The sequence below is a fragment of the Ostrinia nubilalis genome, chromosome 3 (genome assembly GCF_963855985.1).
Source record: "Ostrinia nubilalis chromosome 3, ilOstNubi1.1, whole genome shotgun sequence".
NCBI lineage: Eukaryota > Metazoa > Arthropoda > Insecta > Lepidoptera > Crambidae > Ostrinia > Ostrinia nubilalis.
Genome location: NC_087090.1, coordinates 7,714,907 through 7,725,290, shown reverse-complemented (window position 1 = coordinate 7,725,290; position 10,384 = coordinate 7,714,907). Strand labels below are relative to the sequence as shown.

The 10,384-nt window shown below is 41.6% G+C and overlaps 1 protein-coding gene across 1 annotated transcript; it reads right to left on the bottom strand.

Moving 5' to 3' along the window:
- Positions 1–7: 7 nt before the first annotated feature.
- LOC135088156 (LIM/homeobox protein Lhx3) lies at positions 8–10,096 on the bottom strand. The gene is made up of 7 exons (XM_063983042.1): positions 10,005–10,096; positions 7,973–8,147; positions 6,871–7,073; positions 6,195–6,378; positions 1,319–1,473; positions 697–882; positions 8–409 (listed from the first exon to the last, which is right to left on the bottom strand). The coding sequence occupies exons 1-7, from the start codon at positions 10,093–10,095 to the stop codon at positions 246–248; spliced, it is 1,158 nt and encodes a 385-aa protein (XP_063839112.1). The 5' UTR covers position 10,096; the 3' UTR covers positions 8–245.
- Between the last annotated feature and the right edge of the window lie 288 nt (positions 10,097–10,384).

Here is a 10,384-nt window from a genome sequence, read left to right as displayed (position 1 = left end):
GCGACTGTTAGAGGATTTCACCTGCGAACACATCATAACCATACCCTACTTTACCGATTGTCCATGCGCGGCGTTCGCATTGGTCATTCTCCTATACACATATTGTTTCCATTTATTTACATCCGTAACTGCTCACTGTGGAGCGATCACAGCTCCCTCTTGACCACTAGTTCCAGCGGTTGCGCGAGCGGGTAGGGCGCTTGGAGTGGAGCCACAGGCGGCGCGTGCGCCGGCGGCGGCCGCCGCTAGGGGAATCCCCTAGGCGAGTAGTGGTGAGGCTCTCCTAACCACGAGTCAGGGGACGGTGGGAAATCGGGATAACCCCCGGCAGCGGGAGATGAGGAACTGCTGAGGTCGGATGCTCCGCCCGTTCCCGCTCCGCCGATGCCGGCGCCGCTCATCGCTTGGCCTGGCAAAAATGAGGCTGATGAAGAAATGTCATTAAAACGTGCCTTACTGGACAAATGTTGCAATCAAATAACTACGAATATGGGTGGCTTGCCTCGACCGTTCAGATTACGGGTAAAGAAGCACTAACTATGCGTACAAAAGTATAATTTATTATTTTAAGAATTTTCAGTTACTTAGGTATTTGATATTTTTTACAAGCAGCAGGTTCGCAATTCGCATGTCTTTGATTGTTTAAGAGTAACAGAGTACTTGAAAGAAGTATTTTTTCATCTATCATTTACTTACCGATATTGGTGTAAACGAGGTGATCTGGAGGGTAGTGGTAATGCGGGTGCGGTGGCGAATGCGTTCGCAGGTAGGGCGGCGTAGCGGCATAGCGCGCGCCCCCCGTAGCGCCCGCGCCGCCCCCGCCCGCCGGGGAGCCTTCCTCGCCGCCCAAAGCCACCGTACTGTAGCTGTCGTTGCTGAGTTCTGTGTGATAGAATATTATGTTAATTCGTTCGCTTCAGTCAAATGACGTCCAGTGATGGACAAAGGGATCAAGGATTTCCACAACGACTGGCCCTGTGCTGCCTCCAGGTGTTTCCCGATAGAATATTAATTAGTTGTGTTTTATTGTTGTATTTAAAAAAAAAACCATTGGCGGACAAGTGACATCATATTAAGTTTCAATTCATAAGCCGAATTTATGGCAAAAGCTTTTAAAAGCCCTTACAAAGTATAGGTAATACTTAATAGATTTTTGTCAACTGGTCAATTAACTTTCAATAATTTTCAGGAGCCAATACAAATCTTTTAAAAATTCAATTAAAGTTCTTTTGCGTCGACTGAGTCTTATATGAAAACAGCACCAACTAACAATATCTTGGTCTATGTTAAATTCAGTCAAGTTCAAGATTTCACTCACCATGATGACTGAAAGAGTCAAGATCAATCTTGAGTTCGTCCTTGTCGAGCAATCGGTCGTGTCTTGGTGATCCTCCGCCGCTCTTCATGGACCTGAAGTACTGGGACCAGCGCGTTCGCCCGGCGTCTTTCTTTAGACGCTTTTCTTTCGCTCGTCTGGTAAAAAAAGGAAATGGAATTAGTTTTTTCCTGTCCTGTTGTTCTATTCAATTAAAAAGTCTTACTATCTCTTATCTTGCTTCTACCTAGAAAAGATTGAGCAATGAGCATATTTGAAATCTGTCTGATGGAGAACCATATTGCAGTTACCAAGTTCTGCATTATTAGGCATAGATGAACAGAATAGCCAAGTTCAAGATTATTACCTATTCAGTTCTAAAAACACGTACACCATGAAAATATGAGCCAGGAAAAGCGAACAAATAAGTAAATATTGAGTCGCCGTAGGTTGATAATTAGATTGATACAAATATTTATATCAAGTAAGAAACGAGTGTCGTCAAACTCCAAAATAAACAAGCAAACCTTCATGAAATTATAACGAGCAGAAAAATATTATCTCAACCTGCTACGCGAGCTCTCGTTTTTCATTACTCAACATTTGCCGCTCCGATTGCTTTCGATTAAAACAAATAATCATATAATATGTAGTGCAAACAGCTCCCAGTGTGTTTTGCGTGTTGTTATTAACGCAGCGGGGGCCGACAAAGAGGCTGATTAATTTAAGTGCCCCCGCCCAGCCGTAGGGAGCGCGTGCGGCGATATAGCCGCGCCGGATGATTGGAATGGGGTAATCGCCTCTTTCGTAATCCATGTTCTAGTAGTTTTTTAAAGCTAAACAAATATCGACATGGTAAGTTTTCTTGAATTTTTTCTACCTTACCAAAAAAAACTTAATAATGCGAGTGTACCACTTTCTTAAACATGCTTACACCTATAAGATACTGTAAGACTTAGACTTAAGATATTTTGTTACTACTAGTTTTATTTGCCTAGTTATTTGTATGTTTTAGATCAAAAATTTTTGAGTTAGGCCAGTAGAATTAAACACAAAAAATGATTAAATCGGAAATAATTCCTACAAAAGATTTTTTTGCTTTAATGGCTTCATTGGTTGCCCATTAAGACTCTCCTAAGTTTTCGACTTCGACGGAGTTGTTCTTAAGTGGTGGGGGCCCCCGAAAGGGGCGTTTTTTCGGTTTTCCGGTTACACCTTGTAAAGGACTTACCCTATCGAAAAGTGGTCTTCATGACGGTTAAAGGGCACTTAATCCTGCATTGAATAAGACCAAATTCATATGTTTTGGACAAACCGTTCTCGCGCTAAAGTTCGGCAAAGTAGAAAATATACGTATAATTAATGACCCTCTCCACGTCCAATGGCTTGTTACCCACATGCTTCCAAGCCTTGTAAAGGGTCGCCTTAACCAGTGTAACCCTAACAAGGCTCACGAGTTTGATTCGCTTATCCTTGTTCGTCCCAGCCGTTCCTTAACTGCGGTTGCTGCACCTCTTCCTGGCACTCTCCTGAACGACTCTGTGTTACCTAATGTGGCTGCCCCTCTTCCTTGTACCCTCCTGTACGATTTCATTGCTTAGCCATATGCCTGGTCCAAGGTTCGACGCCACAAAATCAACTTCGTACGAGTGAAAATAGTTTAAATACTATTTCCCGTGCTTGCAACATTTTTCTTTACTGATTCGCCTCTATTAGTTGTAGAGTGATTGTATATATCCTATAGCCTTCCTCAATGTATGAGCTATTCAACACAAAAATAATGATTTCAATCAAACTAGTAATTCTTAAGATTAGCGCGTTCAAACAAACAAACAAAAAACTCTCCAGCGTTTTAATATGAACTTGTTGTTGTTGATTTTTGGCGTCGAACCTTAGACCAGGCATACGGCTAGGCAACGTAGTCATGCAGGAGGACACAAGGAAGAGGGGCAGCCACAGTAGGTAACACAGAGTCGTTCAGGTGAGTGCCAGGAAGAGGTGTAGCAACCGCAGTTAAGGAACGGCTGGGACGAACAAGGATAGGTGCATCAAGCTCGTAAGCCTTGATAGGGTTACACTGGTTGAGGTGGCCCTTTTCAAGACTTGGAAGCCTGTGGGTAACAAACCATTGGACGTGGAGAGGGTCATTAAATATACGTATATTTTCTACTTTGCCGAACTTTAGCGCGAGAACGGTTTGTCCAAAACATATGAATTTGTTCTTATTCAATGCAGGATTAAGTGCCCTTCAACCGTCATGAAGACCACTTTTTGATAGGGTAAGTCCTTTACGCGGTATAACCGGAAAACCGAAAAAATGCCCCTTTCGGGGGCCCCCACCACTTAAGCACAACTCCGTCGAAGTCGAAAACTTAGGAGAGTCTTAATGGGCAACCAATGAAGCCATTAAAACAATAAAATCTTTTGTAGGAATTATTTCCGATTTAAAAGCTAATTCTACTGGACTAAGTGTGTACTGAAAATTCTATGTTGAGCTTTTTTACGCAAAATGATAACACCGTTTTACACAGTTCAAAACGTTCTCCTGAAAATATTTACAGCTTATACAATATTATCGCCGTACGTACTTCGTTGTAGTACTAGGCCCCACTTTAACATTTTAACTTAGATCTTTAAAAATACAATTTTGTTAAAAAAAACTCAGTCATAAAGCATAAAACTCCGTTAGCCACAGCTGTTAGTTTTCTTATATCAGTGAACGCACAATAGGTTTCGTTCCATGTAAAATGGCCGTCGATACGAGCTGGTTTACGAGGCGAAGCCGCGTGCATACCGTACCCGCTACTGTGACACCACGTGCACTTAGAAACTAAAGTTGTAGCTAGAAGTTATTTTTATAGCACTTAAGTTAGCTTTGGCAATAATGTTCCATGACAAACATTTAGACGTAGCAATAAGGACTTTAGTTGGTATATTCATAGTTTATGCGATAGGTTTGGTTTCCCGTAAAATGGCCGTCGATACGAGCTATACGAGCTGGTTTACGAGGCGAGGCGGAGCATGCCGTGACCGCTGCCGTGACTGTGACTCTACCCTATGCCTACGAATTGAATAGGTACAGGAGGTCTAGCAAAGTGCACATTATAATCGCAAACCAGTCGAAAAGTGATCGAAAAGCCTTTTTTTTTGTGATGATGTGTTGTTGTGAATGTTACAAAAATACTTCATATCCAATTAATTTAATTTCGTATTTTAAAGTATTATACATAGCTGTTATACGAAAAAGTTATAGTCAATGAGTCTCCATAGCAGGAAGGTGTTCCTGGTCTCAATATAACGTGAAACCACATGATGAAGCGTCTAGCAACACATTCAATTGTACCTAAGTTAAAAGTTTAAGATTAACCAACGCGACCGAGAATAGAAGTTGCAACACGAGACAGCCATGCCGCAACGTTGTGATTCTCTCTTCTTAGTCGGGCACTCTTGTCAGAGTGGTCGTGGTTGCGCTCACGAGGTACATGGTGGTAATTTCATCTCTGAGGGTAGCTCTCCTGGCGATGTGCTTCCATTTCTGACGATTAGAGGCGTCGCGAGTACACTGGACCATGGTGGACTCAGTGGCCTTTGTGATGGCGTCTATCCAGCGGGTTGGCAATCGACCGCGTGCTCTCTTGCCTTCAACCTGGCCCTGAACTACCAGTCTCTCCATCGAGTTCTCATTTCTAGAGACGTGACCAAAGAACTTCAGTATTCGTAGTTGCACAGTTGACGATAGTCTGTCTTTAACACGAAGCTCGTTGTGATTAGTGCCATTTATATTTTGAAAATCATAACTGCTCCTAGTATAGAACATAACAAAAAATATGTAAGTACCTGCGTTGACTATGTTTTATGCAAAACCGTTGTACTTATTCAACAAGAGGAACACGCTGGACAAAGGTCATCATTGCAGCAAGGCCGTGTCATTGTCGCTATTGAACGCTTTAGTGACCTACCGATTGACGCTGAAGTATTCATAAATTCGATCAATAGATGACCTCCAGGAATTGCCTATTGCAAAAATTTGCCAGCATTTTGTTACTGCTATTCAAATTAATAATATTTTTACGACAAGTCTACTTATATCTGTCTCATTTTCAGATGGCTATAGATATTAGATATCTTTCAGTGAAGTATTTCCGGTGTCCCTAAGCAATTTCAGTAGGTACCAAAACTGAAAAGTTTTTCAATAATTAAAATGACCACGATTATAATTTGTAATGAAATGCCTACGCAATAACCTATTCGATAATAAATTATAAATTAAAAGAATCTTTCTTAGAAACTAAAATAAAAATAATATGTTTGTTAATTTATGGAGTTCCACATGAACAATTTTTATGTAATTTTTATTGGCAGTGCCAGTTGATATTTTCTTTCTAAAGTTTTACTGTTTAGTTCTAGTTGGTCATAAAACTTCTAATCTCTGTTTACGTCTTGTTAAGTCAGTGACCATTTCAAAATCATTTGTGCTAACTCGCTTCCCATATATTCTCGATGTATGCAAAATTGATTCGAATGTCTCGCTTTATTCATTCTTTATGGTTGAAGTAACGATTTTTATACCTTGCATATCTAATTCGTGTCAAATCTGATAAGAAGAAGTTAATTCGACACCGTGTACGGGTACTTAAACTACGAGGCAGGTTTACAAAATAAAATAGCGATATGTGTAGCATAAACTATACGAAAACTTTATGCTTAATTTGACACGTTACCATACGAAGTTTTGGTTAAATCTTTAACACATGAGAGAGCCTACTAAAGATATTTTCCTGGGCAAGTTTATACCTTTATCATCTGGTAAAAGGCAGTCAAACACAAAAAACATTGTTGTTTGTTATAGTTAAAGGTAATAAGTGGATTTATTTCTCACCTGTTTTGAAACCAGACTTGAACCACCCGCATGTCGAGCCCTGTATCATGGGCCAGCTGTTCCCTGACATGCCTCGCAGGCTTCGGACTACTGCTGTAGGCACTCTTCAGGGTCTCCAGTTGCTTCGCTGTGATGGTGGTCCGGGGCCGCTTGCTAGCCGCGTCCCCGTCCAGGGAACCCTCGCCTCCTGTCGTGGAATTCAGTTTAGCCTTAGAAGACCTTTTTGGTGCGGGCTACCTTTCCTTTGGAAACGCTAGGGTGCAAAAGAGAAAGGCGCTGGATATCACATAGATCTGATGGTTGTGCTATAAGGTATGGTTTGTGATTTTATAAGGTCTATCGGTCTATTTGATATTTAACAACTTTCTGAAAAAAATATTTGACTGGAAAGAAAGAAGGTGCAAAAAATCAGTGTACACGTCACCTTAATCCTGCAGCGAGGGTTAAATAACAAAGGGTCATAAAAAGTTGGCAAAATTAAGTAAGGAATAAGAACATTGCAAGTCAAATAAAAAGATTGTAAAATGACGAAAGGGTGAAAGAAAAGTTCTGTATGTCGGGAATAAGATCGCAATATCTCGCTAAAAAACCTCTATGTAAGATGTACCTAAGCTAATATTTCAATAGTTTCAACATCGCATCACCCAAGAAGTTCCAGTTCAATTTAATACCTCACCTTTCGCTCTCGCCGCTTCATAGTCCGGCTTGCAGACCAGTTTCCCGTCCTCCATCAGGTAGAACTCGTCGCCAGTATTGAGGGTTCTAGCACAGGCTGCACAGGCGAAGCAGCGTAGGTGGTACACGTGGGACTGGGCGCGGCGCACCACCTGCGTCGGAGGGATGCCCTGCCCGCAGCCCGCGCACTTGGTGCCGAACCGCCTGGGACAACAGCCGCAATAACAACAACATTATCAACGTGTTTTGAACTTAAATATACGTAGGACTTAGGAGTGCAGGTATCTAACGCATGAGAACATTAGAGTTTGTGGGGTAGACGACATTGAATCATTAGATTCGTCTGGGACAACCAACATTATCAACGTGTTTTGAACTTAAATATAAGTAGGCAGATAGGTAATAGAACTGGATTCAGAATTTGTCAACAATGAATCATTTAGCATTCGCTACTACCTACGCAGCTACACTACGTTAGGTAAGTATAAATAATGTGCAGCGGAGCGGTGTTGTTCTAAGTACTTATTTTGCGAATTGATCATGTCATTCGTAGCTACTGTGAGAGCTTTCCAATGTAGGTAAAACATTTTCAGAGCGATGTTTATCGCAAACAAACATTCGAATTTAGCTTATGACGTGAGTCCGATATTACATTTATTTAGTCAGGATGGCTCTTTATGAGATTCAATAAAATACTGCTTATGGTTGAGGTTGAAAGGTGGCTTTAAATCTCAAGACCGCAGATCTGCATCTGGTAGGTAGTACCAGCTTCATATTAACGCGGCTTACTTGAAGAAATCGTCCGTGCAGTACAGCTGGTTATTCCTCGCGAAGCATTTCCCGGACAGCATGGCGCGGCACTCTACGCAGCACCAAACCTTTAGTAGTCGGTTAGCTCCAGTCATGCGCTTAAGTCTACATTTGTCGATATTATTAAAGCGTCTTACTTGAAGAAATCGTCCGTGAGTACCTAGGTACTGGTTTTTCCGTGCAAGGCATTTCCTGGCCAGCGTGGCTCTGTGTCTCGCTATCTCAGCAGTACCTACTTAGGTACTACTCCATGCACTAAATCTTTAATTGGCGATATTATTAAAGCGGCTTACTTGAAGAAATCGTCCGTACAGTACAGCTGGTTATTCCTCGCGAAGCATTTCCCGGACAGCATGGCGCGGCACTCGACGCACCGCAGGCAGCCCGCGTGCCACGTCCGGTCGGACACCTTCAGCACGTACCGGTCCACTATCATCTCATGACAGCCGCCACACTTCGGGATACTAGCTGCAACATGTTTACATGTTGTTGTATTGAAAGAAAACGTTTTGGAAACTCAAATGATAAAACAAATTATTATTATTAAACATTGATATTTTATTAAATGGCGAAGCTTAGGTACAGCTATTATTCAATGAAACTTTTTTTAATCCACAACGAGGAAGCTCTTGGCTGTATCTCACCTGCTGGTAAGTGATGATCAGGCCGAAGGTGGAAGCGAGTTTCACCCGGAATCCTCAAACCACGGAGGAACTGACTATCTTACCTCTAACTGCCGGAACACAACAATGCTGTTAACATTGTTGTTATGGCGACAGACTTAGGTAAGATGGTGGTCTTAGAACAAGCCCTACAATCAACCAAACCGAACAGAAAAATCTGCCCCCACTGGGAATCGGACCCGGGACCTCTGCGTCTGAAGCAGGTGGTCTTACCACTAGACCACAGAGGCGGTTAAAATGGTCCAAAATCTTTTCAGTTAGATAGTAAATGGAAACTGTGTTCATTTTACGTAAATTATCAATTTTATGAAGTTTCCCAAAGAAGAAGAAACGGCCACGCATGTTCTTTGCTCATGCGGCCCGCTTATGAGCAAAAGAAGTATCTATCTCGGGCGCCACATCATGCACCCGAATGAGATAGCAGATATCACGCTCCAAAGAATCTGGAAATTTATAGACTCAACGGGACTAAGCAGTGAACTCTAAAGACAAGGGCTGCCACAATAGATCAAACCTGGTCGAGCTGGCGCAAATGAATGAAGGCCCAAAAACCAATAATAATAATAAATAAGTTTCCCAATGAAATCCAAAACTGGTTATAAATAAGTAAATAAGTTCGGTTTATTCAATAGAACAAAACATTATAAAACGACGTAATCTCTATCTCCTAAATAAAATATTTTTAAATAATTTGTATCGTTTCAGCCAAATGACGTCTGCTGTCTGGAAAAAGGCCTCCCCGAGGATTTCCACAACGACCGGTCCTGCGCTGCCCAGTTTCAGTAGGTTTTTTTATAAATTTATTCAAATAAAATTAAGTAGGTATTTAAGTTTGGTATCTTTCAGTCCAACTTAACATCCTAATTACTGAAACGCGCCATTTGCATTGATTGAACAAGTCCTGTAGCTTTAACAGTTTAACGCGAATGAAGAAAGTGTGATTATTGTTAATTTGTTGCTTATTATTCTTATACATTGTTTTAAGTAGGTAACTGGCATGTCATGTATGCAGTCTAAATAAATCTCAATGCAAATACCTATCGCCGTGTCAGCAAAATACCTAACTAACATAACAAACTAAAAAGTATTTTTTTATTTTTTACACAGCTCATGGGCTGGAATCTGGATTGATGACAAAACAGAAGACAAACGAGAGAAAATTCGTACTCGTATAGTCGTGCAAAAACCGCACAGTGGTCGACTTTTGAAGCTGGGATTAAGAAAAACAAAGAAAATTCTAAAATGAGGTACGAAAAAGTTGTATTTGCTTGATGTACCATACAAATGTGTCTATACATTAATTATTGCTATTTTGGTTGTATTGCTTTGCTACTTTTACAAAGTTTTACATGTTTTGAATACTTTTTTAACGTTCATTAAGTGTATTTTACATCAATTACTATGACTAAAAACTTTTAGAAAGTTAATGTGCACTAAGCTTAACAGGCGTTTAATGGAGAAACACCGTCATAGTTGATTGTTGCTTTGACCAAAAATACCAGTTTAACGTTTTTTAAACATATCTGAAGAATTCCTTCTGTACTACTCGTAAACACCCAGACGATAGTCTAAAATCACTGAAACTTGCCCCATAAGGCTTGGGAGCACAACACTAACACGGCACACAACAAACTTTACGTACATAGGAACACTTCGGGTAGATGTTCGAGCTGGATGGGGGGCACTCGCAAGTCCTCTTCCTCCGCGCCAGGGTACATCATGGTGCCGAGCATGATGGCGACCGCCCCGGCCCGATTCGACTAGCGCACTGAGACCACCCCGAACCCCACACCCCCAACCCCTCATTTTGCCGCCGCCGCCATTGGTCGCCGTAGACTAGCCGATAAATCCACCACGCCCATCGACCAATCCCCAACGCGTGCCACCCTAAGATCGATCGAAGCGATTTTCGCATTTCCACGCGAGCCTATTGAACGCTTACGCCGGCTGCGACGCTGATCGCTTTTTTTATCTTTCAGCCTTTTTTCAGAATGATTTCAGATCTGAAATCTTTTGTGCGCT